Source organism: Polypterus senegalus, chromosome 1 (genome assembly GCF_016835505.1).
Source record: "Polypterus senegalus isolate Bchr_013 chromosome 1, ASM1683550v1, whole genome shotgun sequence".
Taxonomy (NCBI): domain Eukaryota; kingdom Metazoa; phylum Chordata; class Cladistia; order Polypteriformes; family Polypteridae; genus Polypterus; species Polypterus senegalus.
The window spans coordinates 104221757-104245567 of record NC_053154.1 but is presented as its reverse complement, the minus strand read 5'-3'; the positions used below and the strand labels follow the sequence as shown (position 1 = coordinate 104245567).

The following is a 23811-nucleotide window of genomic DNA, read 5'->3' as shown; positions in this document are numbered from 1 at the left end:
TCAAATCCTGGATGCAAAAGCTGTCTCTGTTGCACCACGACACTTTCCCTAATTAAACGTTTTTTATCACATTTGATCTTGTCTTTTATCTTAATGCATACAGTAAGTGGTTATTTGCTTTTCAATGCATGTGCACACAATAAAAGATTTTATCCTCGATACCAAACCTAGATGAATCCATAGGTCTCAACAGTATGGAGAGAGATTTGCAAAAGCTGTCAAAATGCACAACAATCTAGAACAACATGGTGTGTTCTACCCCCGGTGGATGACAAAAGCAGTAGGCATTGTGTAGGGGAGCTGTGTTTAAACAAGCAATGCTTTTGTCAAGCTGCAGGACTGACCGGCTTATTCTGGTCAGGCATTAATGCAGACGTCTACCTTGGGCCTGATAATCAATTGCAGCTGCCACTCCAGCTGGGCTCTATGAGGGAGACAGTCACATGAACGTGTAGCACAGACTCAAACATCTGAAGAGACACGGAGGCTCTGTTTTAAGTGCAAAACAACATGGTAAGATCTTTTTATACTTAATACTTTATGGTATATGATCTGAATTAAATTCTGGAAGCTTTGGGTTAATGATAAAAACAGTAAATACAGGTATGCACTTTGGTTAAGAGCTTTTATTTCAATATCAAGCAGATGAATAAAGATAATAACTTTCAATCAAATCTGTGTTTAAAAAGCTAATGGTAACTGCTTTTAAACTTGATGCTGTACACTTGTTGATATACCAGAATTACTTGCCACTTACAAATCATAGCAGTAAGACTACCACTGAAATATGTACAGATTAGTATTTACTTGAAAAATGTTAACATAAAAGAAAACCCTTTTCCTCTGCTTTCTGACGGTATATAAAATGTGATATATATCAGCTTGCGAAAAACATCTCTACATCTTGTGTTTGACTCCCCGACAAGCTGTGAGGATAATTAATTGGGAATGCTGCACATTTTGGCCTTATTTCGTGTTCCTAGGGGGCAAATATTTCTAAAAGAGCTACACACGTTTTAAACTGAACTGTGTGATGTTTGATGTCTGACAATGATTGATGGACTATGATGCTGTGACCTTAGAGCATGAAGTGCAGGCGTGATCACATCCAAGTAAAGAGCACATATGAGTACTTAACAGTATTTTAGAAATATTATGCACTGTGCGCTCAATACTAAATAACTTTTAAACTAATGTTTACTGCATTAGTTAACATTCTTCTTGATCTCATATTAAAAAATGCTATCCAAACTTGCATCTATATTATAAACTTTTTATCCAGTTTAGGAAACCAAATCTTTGATGGAATGACAATACATAACAGGGAATACCCACTCATATAGTGCCATTCAACCTAGCATGCACATGTTTGGAATATGTGTGGAAAACCAGATTGTCAAGAAGAAAGATGGAACTTGATCATGATTAGGGTAATGATGAGCTATAGCCTACTCTAGCAGCAGTGGGCACAAAGTAGGAAATCTTGGTGGTAGGTTTCTGGTTGTGAATGCATTATACAATTATATAAATGCAAAAACACATTGTTGTAATAAAAAGTAACAAGAACTTCATCAAGTTTTTTTTTCTCCCCAGAGTTGAACAATGAGTTGGGGTGGGGACTGAACCAGTAGCCTTTAAGGTTTAAAATTTAACATATTGGCTACAGTATTTGGCCACCCTGTATACCAAGTAGTAGAAAGAACAATAAAGCATTCACAGACACTAGAAAAACAGGGGAAGACTGGACATCAAGAACAGAAAACTGTTCACAGTGGAAACACAGAAACATTTCAAAGTAGATGAACTGTTTCTGTCATGATTTATAGCCTAGTAAATCATGACAGAGACCGTTTCAGAGAGTTAATGCTAGGAGAATAGCTCTAGAAAAACAAACTCTTTACTCTTGATGATGTATCTTCTCAGACAGACTCTGGTAAAGGAATTTAATGGCAAATAGTCAAAAATTGGAACAAAAATTGTGCTTTGTGTAGAGAATTTGCTTTTCATTATATGCAATTTAAAAGCAACTTTCATGTAATGCTGTGTAATGTTCTGTCAAGTTAATCATCAACACGTTTAACTTGCCTTATTTAAACAGAACAATGGACAGCTTGAGTTAAACCCGATGAAGAATGACTTATCTCAATGCAGCTGATCAGGCAACACCAGACATTTCAGTGAAAACACAAATGTCATTGTAATGACATCAGGACAATTCTGATGACAAAAGGCCATTCAGTGCAACATAACTCATCAAACCCTATTCACCTTACTTCTGCGAAATATCTTCAAAATGAAAGCTGACTAGAGAATATATCTCAGTCTGACTACTAACTAGGGATACTTGGTAATTTTTTCCACATATCTGGTTCTCTGGATGAAGAGCAACTGCCTAATGTTACAGTGAAACGTATCCTTAACCAGCCTCACTATCCTAGTTTGTGTTGAAGCACTTATTTTAAAGTAACAACTGATAGACACTATACTAATTCCTTTCATAATTTGACACTTCAGTCATGTCACCCGTTATTATGCGTATACTGGACTTAAAAACTGTTAAATCTTTTTTCACAAGGAATGAAAACTACACACTCAATTCAAGATGATCCCTCACAAACAACTGGGTGCTGTTAAAAGTGGTTTCCCACAGGGGTTATTGCTAGGGTTACAGCCATTTTATCTGTATATAAATTACTTGGATAAGATTATAACTAACAAGCCGGTTAAGTTTGCAGATGATAACAAGGTAGATGGATTGGCAGATAACGGAGAATTTGTTGAATCATTACAGAAGGACTTGGACAGCATACAGGTTTGGGTATATTTGTGCCAGATGAAATTTAATGTCAGTATCTGTAAACTGTTACATGCAGGAAGTAGTACTAGGGTGTTGTACCGTGTTAGCCATTATGAATATAGAGAAAAGCCAAGCAAAATGACACCTTTTATTGGCTAACTAAAAGATTACAATATGCAAGCTTTCGAGGCAACTCAGGCCCCTTCTTCAGGCAAGATGTTAAAGAAGGGGCCTGAGTTGCCTCGAAAGCTTGCATATTGTAATCTTTTTAGTTAGCCAATAAAACATGCAGGAAGTAAAAATATTAGGTTTGAATACACAAGGTAAGGACTGAAACTTGAAAGTACACCTTAAGAGAAGGATTTAGGAGTCATAGTTGACACTCTAAGCTATCGACTTCCCGGCAGTGTTCAGAAGTCATTAAGAAGGCTAACAGAATGTTGGGTTATATAGCACGATGTGTGAAGTCCAAGGTGGTTACGCTTAAGCTTTATAATGCACTGGTGAAGACTCGTCTGGAGTACTGTGTGCAGTTTTGGTCTCCAGTCTACAGAAATGACATAGCAGCACTAGAAAAACTCCAGAAAAGAGCAACAAGGCTGATTCCAGGAATACACTGGATGAGTTATGAGGGAAGATTAAAAGAGCTGAGCATTTTCACTTTAAGCAAAAGAACATTAAGTGGAGACATGATTGAAGTGCTGCGGTGGGCTGGCGCCCTGCCGGGGGTTTGTTTCCTGCCTTGCGCCCTGTGTTGGCTGGAATTGGCTTCAGCAGACCCCTGTGACCCTGTAGTTAGGATATAGTGGGATGGATAATGGATGAATGGATTATTGAAGTGTTTAAAATTGTGAAGGGAGTTAGTACAGTGAATCAAGACTGTTGAACTCATTTTAAAGTAACAAGAGCACAGGACAACATTTGGAAACTTTTTAAGGGTAAATTTCACACAAACATTAGGAAGTTTTTCTTTACAGCGAGAACCATAGACACATGGAATAAGCTACCAAGTAGTGTGGTAGACCGTAAGACTTTAGGGATATTCAAATGTAGACTTGATGCTATTTTGGAAGAATTAAGTGAAGAGGAAGGAGAGCTTTGTTATGCTGAATGGCCTGTTCTTGTCTAGATGTAAAGCTTAAGGACAAGCTTAATCCAGCGTTTCTCAACCTTTAAGTATTTGCGACCCGAGTTTTCATAACAGTTTTAATCGCGCCCCCCTAACATTTTTTTGAAATGTACATGCATATTTTATTATACCTACTTAACTGTTATTGACATTCATCTAACTCTATATTTATTGTTCTAGTATCAGAATGTAGTTTAAGTTAATTTGTTTTGGTTTCAACAAGATGTTTTTTTCATATTTGTGATTCTTGTTTTCTTTTTTTCACATCTTCGCGCCCCCCTAGGGGGTCCGCCCCACAGGTTGAGAACCACTGGCTTAATCCACTATGACTCCCTAAGACCTTTCACCAACAATTCTGACACAAGATGTACAGTACTTTCAGGCTTGAAAATCCTATTACATAATCATTGTTAAAAATGTAAATGATTATTAATGTTACATTTCATCTACTCAACTCTGAATTCTATCAAGTTAAACCTGTAATGATTTTGCAGATGCTCGGGCATTGCATTAAAAATAGCTCAGTGTCATCTACGAGTTTGTTACTTGCATCATTATCTCAATCATGTATACATTAAAAAGTGTTATGGCCCAGCACTGATCCCTGTGGGACACCGATTTTAACAACAACTATTTTGTAAAAAGTTCTTCACCCCTGTTAACTATAGACCAGTATTGTACCATCTACACTGCACTTTGAACTTATTTCTTTTAGTTTGATCACAGGCCTCCCATGTGGTACCTCATCAAAAACATTTTGAAAATTAAGATAAATAATATCATATGCACAACTCTCTGATTGCTGCATTCGTTTATGATTATATTGTATTAGTAAAACACAGTCTCTCCTGGTAAATTTTATTATGCTATCAGATCACCTAATATGAAAAGGTACCAATTAAGCTCTTAGTTTTTATTTTTTGAGAGGTTGGAAGAAATGTTAAAACCAGCTATATATCTGTTGCCTGTAACCTCTTACCTGCCTCACAGTCTGTATTGTGCCCTGTGAATTTCATCATTGGACCCTCTATCAGCAGGCTGACTTTCCTTTTACTTCTTTAGTTTAACCCAATTTACCACCACAAGAGCTTCACAAGAGCATCCTCTAGTTCCTTTAAGGGACCACAGCAAGACAAGGAATGGCAATCAAACTCAAGGCTCGCTAGTAACAGTTAGACAAGGCTTTTAGGCTTTTATGTACACAACCAAAAGCAAAAAATATAAGAAATGCAAAGAATCTTGCACCCTGGAAGAGTTCGTACTTTTTTTTGTAGTCCATTTAGCAACAGAAAAATCACAATTGGCACTGAGTCAACTAAGTCAATTTCCTTAGTTACAAAACAAATTGCTGAAGAAAAAAATATTGCAGTGTGTCCATAGCAGTAGTTATAAAAAAAAAAAAAACTCCATAAAAGTGTCCATTTTCACACAGCAGTTGAGAAAAGTAAGATCTCTTTGAAAAAATATAAGAAAAAGGAAGCCACTCTCCACCTCTCCATTCACAAACACAAAACACCTGGCTAAAATGATTTCATCTCCATTAGCGAGCACACCACAACCCTTTTCAGCTTTTCAAAACACAGAAAATATTATGGAATTATTCTCACTAAGGTCAAGGTTATCTCCCTGTGGGAATCAAAAGCTACACTTTCTGACTAAACAAAATACTATGAATCTTACCTTTCAGCTTTCCCAGAATAAACTGCCTTCCATACACTTGTGTTGAGTGATAACTAATACAACTGTTCTTGACAATTAGACAAAAATGTTAACATTCTCAATAGTTTGACAAGTAGAGTGCGATATTTTATGCTAGTTTTAATAAACATGTTACTGCTTTCTTATAAATTGTTTTCTGCATGTGAGGTGACTTAACAACGAAATGTTAACCAAGTAAGACAACATGCTAAAGTGTATGTGTCCACATAGTGCTGGGAAGGATTCCAGAAGCCTGACAATCAGTATGTGTTGCAAAAAATCCAGTCCTGGTTTCTATCATACTTCCACACCACCCCACAGAATATAAATGAATGGATTCATACTGCTGTGCGTATTTCAAATTAAATTAATCTTGACTGTTCTGAGTTAGAAGTGGAAATTTTATGAAGTTTACAATTGAAGGGAGTCTAAGTGTGACCATGTTTACATCCACTTAATTACCTGGGACTGGGAATCTCATCTTTTTAATGCCTAAAATGGTAAAATTTGAGTTAAAACAGATTTGGAAGTTATAATTTATTTGTGTTTCCTATAGAAATTTCTAAAGTTATATCTAATAAAATTATTACATGCATGAAAACTCATTTAAAATAAAAAATAGCCATATTAACTTTTCCACATTTTTTTTAGGTTTTGCATTTGCTCCTGCCTTTTCTGTATATATTTTTTCAGTATTTATGTGCTTGGGGTTTTCGGTTAAAACACAGTCTGAAACACAAATATCTTCACTAAATGTGTCTCATCTCCCATTTGAAAGTAAAACCCTTGATATATACCCAAACTTTTTGATTTAGCTTTACTTTTCCAAACAATATACAGTCATGTGAAAACATAAGCACACCCCATGTTGAAAATGTCAACAATTTCCCATTTTAAGAGGCAAACAGTAGATCTTCATGCAAACATTGTCTATGGATAAAGGTAATATACAGTGAACCCTCGTTTATCACGGTTAATCCGTTCCAGACTCTACCGTGATAAATGAATTTTCGCGAAGTAGGATTCTTTATTTATAAATTGAATATTTTTGCAGTTAGAGTACAGAAAACCTGTTTACGACCTTCTAAATACGTTTTTTAACAGTATTAGAGCCCTCTAGACATGAAATAACACCATTTAGTCACCATTACGCTTGTATTACCCAATATATTAGACAAAATAAGAGAAAATAAGACATATTAGATGTTACAAATATATTATTACTAGGCTAACCCGACTTTTAAGTCGACCGACTTTTATCCTCAATTTGTATGCACTCCATGTGTACATCAGGCATGTAAGTGTAGGGAATAAGAACATCAAAGTGCCCATTCATAACATCTCCCGAAAACCTACGTTTTTTTATCCCCTCGAGTGGCTGTTCAAAGTCGTACAATGTCAGCCCGATAAAGACGGAGTTTCATGCACTAAATAAGCTATAGATAAGAATAACCAAGCACCATCTCCCCTGATATTTACTACGCGGTAAGGCATTTGTACTCCATCAACATTAATTATTTCCAGAGACATAATTTTGTCTATTTTTCCAGCGCATCACGCACAGAAGCAAGGGAACGATGGGAGCACCAGAACTCTGCTCACATCGTGTCGCTTCGTACCGCAAGCCGCAAGTAGTAAGTCTGTGATAAGCGGAATACCGCTACGCTTTGCACTCACGGGACGGAAGGACAATCCAGCCATTTATATATAGTAGATTATTGTACTGTACATTTAATTACACACACACACAGTTCTTACACACAACCACTAACCTATGAAGGCACGGCGTCAGTAGGAGAGTCTTCAGGTGGTACAGTATCTTCAGCAGGTGCGTCGTTGTCTTCTTCCGCTGAAGGAGTACTAGGAGTAGGCAGTGGGTGTCTGGTTGTGTGGCTGAAGAACATCTTGATAGGCAGTTGCTGGCGCTGTCTTTTCATATGTGTGAGGAGGCTTTTGTAGGGTATTGCCATCTTTGATCATATCCAAGAGTTTCCCCTTCTCCTGGATAGTAAGCATCTTCCTCCGGTGCTTAGTTTTATTGTAAGAAGGCTTAGAAAAAGCAGCACTTTTAGGAGCCATAGTGGGACTTAGATAAAATTTCTCAGAAAGCGCATGCGTAGTGACGTAAGCGTGTATGAGAAAAAGTCGCGATAGAGTGAAGCCACGAAAGTCGAAGCGTGATATAGCGAGGGATCACTGTACTTGAATAAAAACACAAGAAAACAATTTCCATTTCAATTATTTATTGCATAAAAAATATCAAAAGATGTAATGGTCTACTGGGGAAAAATACACCCTTTAATTCAGTAGCTGGTGTTGCTCCCTTTAGCAGAAGTGACATCTTCAAGGTGTTTTGTGTAACTGTCCACCAGTCTCTGACATAATCTTGGTGAAATTTTTTACCTCTCCTCCATGTAAAATTCTTTCAGTTGCAAGACATTTATGGGTACTCTTGCGTGCATTGCCTGTTTCACCACCACACCATTTCAATGAGATTCAAATCAGAGCTTTGACTAGTCCAGTCCATAACCCTTCATTTCTTATTTCTGGGCAATATCTTGTTGGATTGCTAGTGTACTTCAGATCATTGTCATGTGGAAAGGTCCATTTATGGTTTAACTTCAGCATCTTCCAGACATCTCTATCTTTCATTCATCTGTCCAGAGCATATTGTTCTAGAAGGCCTGGGGCCCCATGTATAACACTGTAAGTAGAATTCACAATAAAACCTGGTGTATGGACAAAAACAGAAATGTGCGTATGCACAAAATATTCAGATGCATAAATCTGTGTGTACGCCAACTTTCACGTTCTTCCGCTACATAAATCCTGGTCAGCGTGAAATGTAACACACATTATATGGGAGACAGTGGAAAAAAAATAGTTTGAAATGTCAACTTTAATCATGTAGTGTATTTCGTCATTAAAGTAGAACATCATAAATTTTATCTTAAAATTGTTTACTAGTTTCTCAAATCTCATCGTAGCTAAAGTAGCACATTAAATGCTTCGTATTGTGTGTTCAGAGATTGTTCCTGCATCCTGCACAATGCTTGCTGGGGCACTTGTGACCCTCAATGAAATAATTTATTGCTGCATTATTGTAAATATGCACCCTCTTCTACTGAATTGAATTCCTTCATTTTATTCTATGGTACAAAGAGATTCAATATGCAAATCCTCCATAAATTTTTTTCCTATAAAATAACAATAATAATAATAATACAATAAAAAACAATGCAACATGTACGATATGAAGCTTATGTACGATACACATGTAAATATAGTGCAAAAGATTCATAAAGTGGCTGAGGTTGTGCAATATTACAACTGAAGAGCAAGTTTACAGTGAGGTAATTGTACTTACAAGTATAAACGGTTCTACCAGGAACACTTGATGTAGTCCATCCAGGAAGCTGCGATGTTGCAATCGCAACTGTTAATGCAAATTCAACCAATCCCCACAAATTTTGCACAGCCTTGCAATTTTGTCCAATCACTGTGATTTTTCTGCAAATTTGACCACACACCTTAGCCCTCCTCCCCAGGTTCACTTCCTTGAAGCCAAGCCTGCAAGATGCACTATGCAAAAAGATCACATTTTCTGTCAAATATTACTGATAAAGTCTGTGCAAGTCAATTTCCTGAATTATTACACAATAGTGGTGATAAACTGTTTTGCACTATGTGCAATATCGTAGTAGATCACAGACAAAAGTCATCGCTTGAAAGGCACTTTTCTACTGCAAAACATGTCCAGGGAATGGCTAAAAAGCAAGGACTACAGATACGACAAGTGACCATGACAGAGGCTGTTGCATCCAGATCGATTGCAAGTGCTGAAAGAAACAAGAAACAATGTTAGAGAGACATAATTATAAAGTTACAGAGGTGTGCTTGTCAGTCTGGGTTTCAAATGATGTGTGTGTATGTATGTGTGCGCAGCATGTGTGGGTGTATGTGAGCAAATATGAGAGATATTAATATGTTTTCGGATAAAAATATTAAGTGAAATGATAAACATGCTGTATGCGCTTTGCTTAATGTATTAAAATGTATGTGTGAGTGTGTGTGTGTGTCATATGACAGTGATGCAGAGGAAAGAGCATACACAAATAAGCTCACACATATTTTACTAGTGAGAGTAACAGTGGAGTGGGTAACTTATCTTACCCAGTTTTATTGCATTTAATCTGTACTTAATGTGTGTTTCTTTACTTTTGTAAATTCATTTCTTCTTGCAATGGTATAGAAAAAAAATAAAGTCTTAAAGCATTGCAACTGTCACTGCAACTTTTTGAAAAAGCTGCCGCAAAATCAGGCATTTAGGCCACAACAATCACAAAAAAAGCCAGCAAAATCCTGGAGGGACTGACTTGATGGATTGAGTGTGTTTAGAGCTCTTAGGATGAAGCTGTTTGTGAACTGTGAGGTCCCTATAGGAAAGGCTCTCAAGCATTTGCCGTATGGGAGAATTTCAAATAGACAATGCGCATGGCTGAGGCAGCGTGTGCTCTTTCCAATCAGCTGCTGTAGAGCTGTGATTCCATATTCATATACAATGGGTTAAAATACTCTTGAGTGGTGCACTGAGACTAACAACGCTAAAGCAGCTATGGTATATGAAACAGTTTGCCCATTCCGTGGACCATTATATTGTTATAGATTATTAGTTTAAGGCAGATGCCGTAAACTAATAAACGATAGTTAATTTCAGTATATTTAATAAAGCCATATCAGGGATGTGAATCTAAAAAAAAAAAGGGAAACCACACAGGAACAGTAGCACTGCTTTGACACTGAACTGAGCCGAAAACTTGCGTACGCAATGCATTGAGCTGGCGTGAGAATGTGTGTGGCTTTGCGCCAAATTTAGTTTTTATACATCATGATGTGAGCGTGGAAATGGGCATACGCAACATTTTACACATGAGGCTTCTGATCTTTGTTTATCTGTTTAATAGAAAACTGAAGTCTTGCTCTAATGTCCTTTTTGCACAGCAAAGGCATTTTTCTGGTACACCTCACACATAGGTTAAATTTGTGCAATCTCTGATTGTAGATGCATGCACTTTGACACCAACATTGGCTTCTCTAGTCTGGCAGGCTTGATTTTAATTTTATGAATTTGAAGTGGTGATAAATGTAGGGGTGTACTTACTTTTTTCACATGACCATTATGAGTTTTTGTTAATTTAGATTAAGAGACTGAATACACCATGTCAGTTTTATGTACCATTTGTTCAAGTATATTTCCACGAGGTGTACTTGCTTTTTCACATATGTTTATACAAATTTACTATATGCTTCATTCTCTGTCATGTCTAGGATTGAGCTTGGTTTCTCTTATTGCCATGTATGTGCAGTTACAGTTGTGCTTGAAAGTTTGTGAACCCTTTAGAATTTTCTATATTTCTGCATAAATATGACTAAAACATCATCAGATTTTCACTCAAGTCCTAAAAGTAGATAAAGAGAAACCAGTTAAACAAATAAAACAAAAATATTATACTTGGTCATTTACTTATTGAGGAAAATGATCGAATATTACATATTTGTGAGTGGCAAAAGTATGTGAACCTCTAGGATTAGCAGTTAGTTTGAAGGTAAAATTTGAGTCAGGTGTTTTCAATCAATGGGATGACAATCAGGTGTGAGTGGGCACCCTGTGTTATTTAAAGAACAGGGATCTATCAAAGTCTGCTCTTCACAACACACGTTTGTGGAAGTGTATCATGGCACGAACAAAGGAGATTTCTGAGGACCTTCAGAAAAAGAGTTGTTGATGCTCATCAGGCTGGAAAAGGTTACAAAACCATCTCTAAAGAGTTTGGACTCCACCAATCCACAGTCACACTGATTGTGTACAAATTGTGGAAATTCAAGATCATTGTTACCCTCTCCAGGAGTGGTCGACCAACAAAGATCACTCCAAGAGCAAGGCGTGTAATAGTCGGCGAGGTCACAAAGGACCCCAGGGTAACTTCTAAGCAACTGAAGGCCTCTCTCACATTGGCTAATGTTCATGTTCATGAGTCCACCATCAGGAGAACACTGAACAACAATGGTGTGCATGGCAGGGTTGCAAGGAAAAAGCCACTGCTCTCCAAAAAAACATTGCTGCTCGTCTGCAGTTTGCTAAAGATCACGTGGACAAACCAGAAGGCTATTGGAAGAATGTTTTGTGGACGGATGAGACCAAAATAGAACTTTTTGGTTTAAATGAAAAGCGTTATGTTTGGAGAAAGGAAAACACTGCATTCCAGCATAAAACCTTATCCCATCTGTGAAACATGGTGGTGGTAGTATCATGGTTTGGGCCTGTTTTGCTGCATCTGGGCCAGGACGGCTTGCCTTCATTGATGGAACAATGAATTCTGAATTATATCAGAGAATTCTAAAGGAAAATGTCAGGACATCTGTCCATGAACTGAATCTCAAGAGAAGGTGGGTCATGCAGCAAGACAATGACCCTAAGCACACAAGTCGTTCTACCAAAGAATGGTTAAAGAAGAATAAAGTTAATGTTTTGGAATGGCCAAGTCAAAGTCCTGACCTTAATCCAATCAAAATGTTGTGGAAGGACCTGAAGCGAGCAGTTAATGTGAGGAAACCCACCAACATCCCAGAGTTGAAGCTGTTCTGTACGGAGGAATGGGCTAAAATTCCTCCAAGCCACCAGTGTGCAGGAATTATCATAAGTTACCGGAAACGTTTAGCTGCAGTTATTGCTGCAAATCGGGGGGGGTCACAACAGATACTGAAAGCAAAGGTTCACTTACTTTTGCCACTCAAAAAAGTGTAATATTCAATAATTTTCCTTAATAAATAAATGACCAAGTATAATATTTTTGTCTCGTTTGTTTAACTGGTTTCTCTTTATCTACTTTTAGGACTTGAGTGAAAATGTGATGATGTTTTAGGTCATATTTATGCAGAAATATAGAAAATTCTAAAGGGTTCACAAACTTTTTAAGCACAACTGTACATATACTGTAACTTCAATTCACTTTATTTTTGACCCTTTTACAATTAAGATGAGCAATTTTTACTTGCAGATTTAACACAATGAATGGCCTCTGAGACTCAGATAAAATGCAATAATAGACAAAGGAAACCTGCATGAATACGCAACAATTTTTATATCACTACTCTCTTTATTCCAGGAAAAATCATATCACCCATGTGAAAAAGTAACTGCCCTGTAATTTCACCACTCAGTTGCAGTACATGATTGATAGCAGCAATGATCACAACTAAACTCTTCTTGTAAGTTAATGTCAGTATTTCACATTACTTTTGAGACATTTTAGCCCACTCTTTTTTGCACAGCTGCACTGAAACAGAAAAACTGGTAGGTTTGCCAGCATAAGCTGTTCATTGCAGCTTCAGGACAGGGACTGATGACCAGAGAGCCTTCTTAAGAATATTCTGGTCAAGTGCAGAATTCAGTGTTCCTCCAATAATAGAAAGTCTTTCAAAACCTCAGGCAGCAAAGCGTCCCTACACCATCATACACCCTCCCCAAGTTTTATTTTAGGTATGCACGTTCTTAGTGTTAGATGCTGTGTTAGTGCCGTGTCTGACCATAGCATTGTGGAGTCCTAGAGCCTCAGAAATGGCTTTGTAATCCTTCTTGACCTGTGGCATTTCAACCACTTTTGTCCTCCATTCTTCTGGAATTTTGATTGTTCAAGACACAGCGTTGTTCTAGAAAATCTTGTGATGATGACTTCAGGCTCATGGTAAGGGTCAATGTAAAGTACGATCCAACAGGGCTGACTGCAGCCAGGTCAGGCTGTGTTCACTAAGTGGAGTTGCTAAGGGGGCATTTATTTTTTCACATGGACAATAAAAAATATAGGATAACTTTACAACTTCTATATATTAAGGATCAATTTAGAAAAGGTGTTATTTGCTTACTCTGGTTCCCTTTACCTAATATTACATTTTTGTCTAATGATCTGAAGCAATTCACTGTGACAAATATAAAAATGGAGGATACAAGGAAGGGAAGGGGAAAATCATTTTTAAAAAGCACTGTAGGACCCACCATCCTCTGCAGGTCTGTATTGGGTTCTCCTCCGACTTAAATCTAGGGATACCCACCACACCTCTATAGGACATAAAGGCAAGTTCTTATGAAGCAAGAGAGAAATGATTTTCTCAAAGTCCTTTGACTGATCCTAAGGAGCAGGAGTACATATGCTCTATAATCAAATTTAAACACATATTAATAGCACATATTATTGTATCACAAAATGTGTGAGAGGGTCATGTGACAGACTCCAGCTGTTACCTCCCTAGTAAACCCTGAATCTGATTAAATGGGTGTAAGAATGGGAATAATACATTTAATAAGTGTTCAGTACTTTTTTTTGTTTTTTTAAACTCAGGCAGAAAGAGTCCACAGACTGAACCAAGAGGAACGAGGACAATTACTCCCTAATTTGAAAGCCTCTGGCTGGATTGAGGTAGAAGGTAGAGATGCCATATATAAGGAATTCTTATTTAAAGATTTCAACCAGGTACAGTATGTGCTAAGAATAGTGCCTGGGAATTGAATGAATAAGGAACTAAAACTGTTTTATGTGATTATAAATTTTTTTTATTTTAACGGGGATATTTCTGACTGTTCCAAAATATGGCCTCTGATTATTTCAAATTTCTATAAGGTTACCTTGTGTTCAGTGCTGCTTGGGTTTGAGATTGGGGAATGGAATACAAGTAGCATCAGAACCATGGTTATAGCTGCAGAGTCATAGCCCCGGAGTTCTGGGTTTAACTTCTTGCACAGCTATTTGTCTACATGATGTTTACATGTTCTATCCACGTTAGTCTGACCTTTGTCTGGTTTCCTCTGACATAACAAAGGATGCAGATCTAAATTATGACAGCATGAGTGAGGATGCGAGCTGTGTAAAAGACTGGTGTACTGCAACCATGCAGTTAGACTAGCTAACAGTCATTTTTGACTTGTTAGTGTGAAGGCTATACAAGCATACAGTACATACACAGGCTACTGCATGTATTATTGTATCTGCTTATTAATGCAAATACACCAATCTTATGTGACTGCAACTTTCAAATTATTTTATATGTTGCTCAAAAAATTAAAGGAACACTTTTTAAATCAGAGTATAGCATCAAGTCAATAAAAACTTCTGGGCTATTGATCTGGTCAGTTAAGTAGCAGAGGGGGCTGTTAATCAGTTTCAGCTACCTTGGTGTTAATGAAATTAACAACAGGTGCACTAGAGGGGCAACAATGAGACGAAAAACAGGAATGGTTTAACAAGTGGAGGCCACTGACAATTTTCCCTCCTCATCTTTACTGTTTTTTCACTAGTTTTGCATTTGGCTACAGTCAGTGTCAATACTGGCAGCATGAGGTGATATCTGGACAACTACAGAGGTTGCACAGGTAGTCCAACTTCTCAAGGATGGCACATCAATATGTGCCATTTCCATAAGTTTTGCTGTGTCTTCCAGCACAGTCTCAAGGGCATGGACAAGATTCCTGGACACAGCCAGTTACTCTAGGAGAGCTGGACAGGGCCGTAGAAGGTCCTTAACCCATCAGCAGGACTGGTATCTGCTCATTTGGGCAAGGAGAAACTTATATATATATATATATATATATATATATTTATTTATTTTATAAAAAAACATCTTGAGACAAGACTATTTCAAAGAGTTTTCAAGTGCCGCAAGACAAGACTATTGCCAAAAGATTTTTTTCAAGTCTCGCTCTCCTCTCAGCCATTTACGGTTAATGGCCCACGCCCATGGTCCTCTCACCTCTCATTCAGATGAATGCTTTTGTCAGACACAGTTCCTGCGCTCTCAGCTCTTAAAAATGATGTTTTCCTCACTTTAAGTTCCCAATAAAAGAAGACTTATTATGTCCAAATCTTAATGAAGAATTTCATCCCAAAGAGTTATCAACAGAAGAAATGAGTACGCAATCCTAACACCAAGTCAAGTCAAACGAATTAAAGCGAAAATTGTCGATCGGTTAGACAGCAAATTGGTTAAATGCATATCAATAGATTATGCTGAAGATGAAAACATCAACTTACAACATCCCGTAGAATAACTAAAACCGTTAACACCATCCGGTCTTCCACCGGCTTAATTACTGTTGAAAGAAGGGTGCGTCGTAATGTTACTGCATAATTTATGAATGAGTGATGGCCTATGCAATAGAACAAGGTTAGTTGTATTCAAAATTGGTCAAATAATTCTGACATGCAAAATTTTAACAGGCATCAAGAAAGGTAATGTAGTAGTACTCTTCCGTGAAAAATATCAGACACCAAAGGAGATCTTGATATGCCACTCGTATTAAAACATTTACAGTTTCCCATTAGAATAGCTTTTGCTATGACAATTAACAAATCACAGGGACAAACATTTGAAAAAGTCAGTTTATTTATTAGAGAGAAAGAAACAATATTCACTCACAGGCAACTATACATTGTGTTGTCAAGATGTAACTCCAAACACTGAATCAAAATTCAAAGCAATATTGACGAAAAGTTATTTCCAAATATTGTTTTTACTGAAGTTTTAGAGTAAAAAAGTGTAAGTTTAAAAAGTACATGTGTGTTAATTTCAAAGCCAAACAGAACAAAAACATGTAATGCAACGAATACCTCTAACACAACATGAAACAATCTTCTTTCAATTTATTACGTTTTACTATTTTTTTTTTTTACTATGGCTAATTACTCGCTGTAATGTAAAATAGTAAAATAGTCTATTATGCATATGTAAAAATTCCCATGAAAATAAAAATCTGTTTAAATTGTACATCCGCTTCCCCATCAGCGAGCAGCAGAGCCGCGAAGTGGCTTTTCATGGTATGAAGACATGTTCAAGAAGTTGACTATTGTAATGTTTGTTTAGACAAAACTTATGAGCTATAAATTCTGCCTGGGCATTGTCACCATTTCCAGACACTGTGGTTTCAGCATGAGAATAGGGAGACCAACAACCATCACCCAGAGAATGGTGGTCCTAAAGGCAAAAGCATCTTGTTAAAGAGAAAGGTCAGAGGAGGCTCGCCAAGGCAACATAAAGGCCACAAATACTCATAATCGCTCTTTACAATGGTGATGTGCAGTAGGGGAGTTATACTGGACTGTCGGCAGCAGAATACCAAATATGCAAGAGCTCTATGATGCTGTTAAGTCATAATCCAGAGCCTTGGTACATGCATTTCTTGAAGAATCTATGTCACTCTGTATGCAAAAGGGGGTTCTTTACCAGTACCAATTTAAAATAAAACGGTCACGGATGTTAAATTTAATACACACACACACGCAGTCCTAACAAATACATATAAAAAATATATAACATATTCTAAACCCTTCTCTGTTAAAGGGAACACTGGCTAGAGAAAAACTTTTGTTATTAGTACAAACTGAGCCTCACTAAAATGTAACAAGAAAAAAAATTGGTTATCCAGAAGTCAAGTATAACATAACATTGAACCTACCTAATTCAACTCCGGGAAATGAAGGACTGAAGCAAATGGTGCACAAAACAGAAAGTTCATCATAGAGCCCACTTAGAAACAGAGGCTCAGCTGAGAATCACCTATCAACCATTTATGCATGTCATTTTAGGTGTGGAAAAGACACCCAAACAGAAGGAGAAATCATACAAACACCCCTCAGGATTCTGAATGTGTGAGGTAACAATTCCAACTACTGCACCACCATGCCACCCACAGAAATTGTTGTCAAGGCATTTTTATTGCTCTTACTTTGAAATTAGTGATATGGTTACTCTGGTTTTACACTAACATTTTTTGTGAATGTGTTTTAATGTTGGTAATGTCTTACTTTTACTATTCTGAGGGGACATGCAAATAAGAAGTTCATAGTACTACATACAACACAATAAACTTAATATGAAAGGAGTGTGTAAACCGGTGTCTCCAGCTGTATTCCATATGACTTAGTGTGCCTTGGGTTGAAGAAGAATTCAATCTGGGACATGTTCAGGCTTTAAATTCAATACCGATTTCTAGACTGGCCCACTCCTGACCCTGCACTGGACTAACAGGGTTCTGATGACTGGAGGGAGGTTTACTGTGCATTTATTCTCTATAGGCTTACTTCCAACTGCACAGTATTAAATTGTTTTCAGGCATGAATTATTGTTAAGAGTATTTTAATGCTTTGAATTCTAGGATGACATCACATTTATTTTAAACTCATTTTTCCTATTTCCCACAATGTTTTACAGGCATTTGGTTTTATGACTAGAGTTGCTCTCCAGTCAGAGAAAATGGACCATCACCCAGAATGGTTTAATGTGTATAATAAGGTACTGATGAAAGGTGTTTACCAATATTCCATTTTCTTACCTTCATATCTGATACAATGGTTCGCAATACTAGTGAATAAACCTGCACATACTGACTAGCAGTTTGAAAGAAGTGCTTTTTGTAAGGAAGAGTCCAATGAAATGTATTTATTTTAAGAATTATGAATATGCTGCCATGTTGAGTAACATATCATGTCCTTTTCAGGTGCACATAACTTTAAGCACTCATGATTGTGGAGGACTTTCCCACAGGGATGTGGCTCTGGCGGACTTCATTGAACAGGTTGTTCCTTTTTAATCAAAAGCTAATACCAGATGGAAAAGAACAAGAAGAATGTAATCTTTATTACAAAATCAAGCACAGCATCCAAATCAAAAGGTGTAATGAATATGTGTGGAGGACAGTAGAATTCACATCTCAAAAGTTTTTAAAATAAAGCATACTTTTGCTTCTTTAGGATTAAAGCTGAAAGCAAACTGCCTTTATCTTTTGTGAAGTGTAAAATGTTCTGGTAAAAATAAAAAGATTAAATGATAAAATGGTTTTGGAAGGTCATACAAAACATTATAGTTTTCCTGTATGTATTTTATTTAATCAGTTTAATCTAACAAAAGTAATCTCAAACACTCTCTTGGCTTAAAACTTCTGCGCAATATGTGTTTGACTACTGACTGATTTATTGATCCTCTCCTATACTGTATGTTGTACATAATAGCAGGGGAGTGAGAGATATCAGAGTATATTGTAGCTAAAAGCAGCAAAACGTAGTACAACATGTCCTTCTACTTTTCTTTCAATTAATTCAATCAAGCCAAAGTAAATTAATTACCTGTCATTTGCATCTTGGATGCACACATCAGCCAACTGTAAACTTACCTGCCACAAAGAAAAATTATTGCTATAACAAGATAGTGTGTGTTTATGACATATGAGCATGTGTTCAAATAAATGTACATAATTATCTAGTTAAAGTTGTGGGGGTCTGTGTTGCTTAAAAGGGTCCATACTATTTTAACCCATTTAAGCCTCAGATTTGCTTAGCATCAAAAACTACATAAATAAATCAGTATTCAACAGAACCTTTTCTGTTCATAGCAACTTGTTTCTCATAGAAGTAACAGGATTTAAAAGAACTCAAAAGTTCCTGCTAGAAATACAGTCCCAGTAGCCTCTGAGATCCCATGTCTTTAAACAGCTGCCACTATTTCTGGCAGTGTCCACCTTTGTTGTATGACATCTACTTTCTGCGGTTATGTACTTTAGTTGTATATCTGGTGAGAGTCTCCTTACTTGTGATAGAAACCATAATATCATCAAACCTCTTACAATGTACAATACTGGGAAGTGCAGTTAGACCTCAACCCATAATGCACATCTTTGGGATTAGGGATGAAAACTGCAGTAACTGGAGGAAAAATGCACACATACACTGAAGGAATGTGCAAACTTCACACAGGTAGTGCCGGGGTACCAATTCAAACTTGATTATCAAGCATTGCGAGGGAGAATTGCTAACCACTATGCCATTAATTTTAAATGATTCATTCATTTTTAAAATTGGGTTTTTTTTGATAAATAAAAGATAAAAGGTCAAAATTAAAATAAAAAAAAAAATCATTAAAAAGCCAAGTGGATAATAGTTTATTTGAAACACAAAACTGTCAGAATTTATGTGACACCGAAAATAGTTTAACTACTTTGTAACAACAGTCGTATTTTTGAGATCTGAACACTAGTCAACACAAAGGGGAAAAAAAAATGTTACTTGATCTCACAGTCAAGCGAGGCTTGAAGCCCACAAGAGTGGGCCTTGGCAGAATCAACAGGAGACAGAGTACAAAGCCAAGAGATTTTAAGCTGGAAAGGCCTACCTTTTCACAGATCCAAAAGATACAACAAAGACCATGTGATGACAGGAAAAAAAAACAAAACAATATTTAAATAATGTATTTATTTTTATCGTTATGAACACATTCTAATGGAACAATTAAGAGACATTGGCTTAAAAGATGTTTTAACCGAATTCATAAAACTCTTGCTCTGTTCTGTACACATTAAACAACTAATGGGACAGTGTCACTTAAAAAGCAGAAAAGTTCATGTGCAGTGGTATAGAATAACAAAGTCATTTTCTTTTTGAATTCTCAACAGAAAAACCTTAAAATAAATGTGAACTGAAAAACTAATAAGAAAATGTTACATAAATCCTTTTTCTCTGAACATAAAAAGTAGAAAAGTTCACTTTAAAAAAATGATCAGAATGTAAAGTCCTGAGTTGCTTTTCACATATAAAAGCAGACCCATAAAAAAGTTACACAGATTTGACATTTTAGAAAATGTTTACGAAAATATGTTATCTGACAGAATGCAACTATAAATATAAGTATTTCCTTAATTACACTTAATTGAAGGCGGCCTAATCATATTCAGTGCATCTCTCATTAAGAAATAAAACTTTAATGTTTGTCCAGGAATTGAATACAGTTCTTTAAAATTAAGCAAATGCCTTGTTAGATAATTCTTTTAGTTATAAAAATTATTTTTTTTTTTTTGGCAGAAACAGCGTGTATATGTTTTCTATGAGAAACTTACAATTATCATGGATCCTTTACAAATAACCTTATATAAAATAATGGTTTAAAAGGAATTCAAACAATTATTAGGATTGATTATTTTCAATGTATGCATCAGTGCACTTAGCTGTGCAATTCTATAATAAAATGTAAATGTAACTGAACAAAAAACTGTTAAAACTGTTACACTGAAAACTAATTGCTAAAAAAGGCACCGTGTTTAAAACTCACTGTACTTTTTGCCAAAATGTATTAACTTCAAAGTTAAAATCACAATATAGTTTGTAATTTCACATATGCTGTAAAATATGTATCAAATATCAAATGATCCTGACTACCTACAGTATAGTAAGGCACAATATGTTGTCTATATTAAATGAATAGTGTATACCGTGAACAGCTAAATGCTGTTGCACAGAATTTCTAATGTAAAGCATTTTTTAAAAACTACCCAATACTGTGTTGATATACAAAATAATACAGTTTCCAACAGTTCCTAACATTTTCTGTATGTTAAGGTCATACAAAATCTTTAACAAGCCTAATTTATTAATCAAAAAATAAAAAAGTGAATTTCTAGTGTTCTCTCCTACCCATATTAGCCAGACTTCCACCCACTGCAACCCTTTCAAATTTTTTTTCTGGATAACATTTTTGTTACATATCTGAAGCAATAATTAATTGCCTTATCTCATCATATGCTTGTGTTGAAGTCTACTGGCATTATGCATACAGTATCCATTACAGTAACTTTGATATCTGGTTTTCAAATTTTGCTTTTCATATCAGCTTGAGAAAGAATAATGACGAGAACTATGGTTTCAGACGGCATCATTTTAGTTATTTTTCTTATTTTATCAAAGTAACATACAGTGATTTAATAAATATTAGAAGATACTGTATTGTGAGTAACTTCAAAAATGATTAACAAAGCAACAGTACAATAAACTCTCAAAGATCACATGTGGGAAATAACAGTTTGATTGTGCTCTTTGCACTTGCAAGCACATATCATCTTTTATAGAAATTATTCTGCTTTGTTAGAAAGCAGATTATTTTACAATCTATTTCTTACTTACTGATCTTCAAAAAATTCAAGTGTTTACTTATTTAAGAGTGACTGCTAATATAAATCAGGTCCAGGTTTAAATTAGCATTCAGTCTTTTGTGAAATGAATGAGTACATTAGCACACGTACACAGGAAATGAATGGCAAAGTAATTTGTAATTAAATATAAATGAACTGAGCATTTACCCTAGGAAAACCTGAAACAATTGGGAGAGAAAAAGGGGAAGAAAAAAATGCCTTTTTTAGATTATTCTAATATAAAAACAAATGTGCAATTTAAACATCTACCATGTACTCTTTATGTGTATAAAGGTCAGAATAAAAAATTAGTGGTTTTAGAGATGGTAAAATGTTAATTTGGTCCAGTTTACTTGTAATGTGAATAATAATTAACCTATTTAAATATAAATTACAACAAAAGACAGCACACTCAATATACATATATCTTACTTCATTGCAAATTATTATAAAAATAACTGAAAGTCGTAAACCCTTTTTTTTTTTTAATTATAAAGAAGTAAAGAAATAATTAAATTTAGCTTGGCTGCTTAGGCATCACTTATTACATAATAATTTAAACAAATGATATCTCTGGAGGGATACATTAGTGGTTTCCAACATCAAGCTAGGAAATATAAAATTAATATGAAACTTTAAAAAATTAAACAAAACACATCTATACTTTAATAACTGAGGCCCTACTTGTCTAGTGTAACTAAATGGTCATTGGAGTCCAGTTGAGCCATTCATGTGCTTATCCACACAGATTGTGTCTGTACTATATAGGCAGTCCAGAAATCCACAGGATATTTCTGTTACCAAGGAACGATCAGGAATTGACTGTGCCATTCCATAGATTGCACCCTAAATAAAGGGGGTTAGAACAACAGAACAGATTAGTAACAAACATTTAATTTGAAGTAGAAGCCAACTATATTTAACATACTCAAATTATCATAGTGCTTAGTAATTTCTATTACACTCTAGTTATTACCATAATAATTGTTATATAAAATAGGTCCATTCATTTTATGTTGGTGTAGAAAAATCTATGAATAATCTGCAACATATTCCAGTATGTAAGAATGTTTTAAATCAACCAATTTCAGATGTTTTGAGGGACATTTTTTAGCCTATTCCAACAGCTCACCTTCCTAATTGGGGAGCCCTTCTTGAACTGCAGTACACAGCATTCGTAATATGACACTGGAGAAATATAAACTCTACTGGACTCAGTTTTGATGACCCACTTTTCCTCTCATTCATTGGTCAAGAGCTCGGTCTTCAACGTAAAAGCTTGAAATAGTCTGAAAACACTTTACCTGTGCACGGTTTTGATTTTCCAGGATGTAATTATTAAATAATATTTTAGCAGAAATGTGTGTTTTTAAGATAGTGAGGAATTGAGTGGATAACTAACATGTGGATTATGCATCACAAGTAACTAGATTTTTTTTCCCCCCCATTGATGTTTTAATAATGTTTACTCTTCTTTAGCATAGATTAACACTGGCCCACACTGAAGCCCACTGTATGAGCAACTTTGCTATCTACATTTTCCATGGGAACATTTTTTTCAGCCATCACTACAGAAACACTTAGTAACAATAACAGATAAAGAACAAGTAATTTATCGGAAGAATATTGCTTCAACCCTAGGGAGAAACATGGGCAGTACCTTTAGAAATCCTTATTTCATTGAGACCAAAAATTAACTGAAGACAAAAAAATGTCCTTCAAAGCAAAAATGTAACATGTGAAATGACAACATTGCAGCAATGCACACACTGAAAAGAGCAACACTACAATAAAATATATGCATATGGAAAATGAGGATAAACTGAATGAACTACTTCCATTTATTCATCTTTTTTGAATCAGCATATTTACCATAGGACTGCTTTGTTTTCATCATAAAATATGGCTATTTTTTAATTCTATTACCATTTCATATACAGTTAGGTTCATGAATATTTGGACAGAGACAACTTTTTTCTAATTTTGGTTCTGTACATTACCACAATGAATTGCACTTCAACTGCATCCGAGTTGTTTCATTTAAAATTCATTATGGTAATGTACAGAACCAAAATTAGAAAAAAGCTGTCTCTGTCCAAATATTTATGGACCTAACTGTATATTGTTAAATTTGCCATAACAGAAACTAATGTCACAATATGAAGTCACAAAATGTTCTCAGTTCTG

General features: G+C 35.8%; 2 protein-coding genes across 3 annotated transcripts in view; one reads left to right on the top strand and one right to left on the bottom strand.

Moving 5' to 3' along the window:
• Positions 1-398: 398 nt before the first annotated feature.
• Positions 399-18503, top strand: pcbd1 (pterin-4 alpha-carbinolamine dehydratase/dimerization cofactor of hepatocyte nuclear factor 1 alpha). The gene is made up of 4 exons (XM_039755130.1): positions 399-513; positions 14021-14152; positions 17883-17963; positions 18169-18503. The coding sequence occupies exons 1-4, from the start codon at positions 511-513 to the stop codon at positions 18259-18261; spliced, it is 309 nt and encodes a 102-aa protein (XP_039611064.1). The 5' UTR covers positions 399-510; the 3' UTR covers positions 18262-18503.
• A 1078-nt stretch (positions 18504-19581) lies between these two features.
• Positions 19582-23811, bottom strand: part of sgpl1 (sphingosine-1-phosphate lyase 1) — a 70193-nt gene continuing 65963 nt past the window's right edge. For both annotated transcript variants that reach the window (XM_039755109.1, XM_039755118.1), the window contains exon 14: positions 19582-22470. In XM_039755109.1, coding sequence (XP_039611043.1) covers positions 22330-22470 — 141 coding nt within the window. In that variant the 3' untranslated portion in view covers positions 19582-22329. The remainder of the gene's footprint in view (positions 22471-23811) is intronic.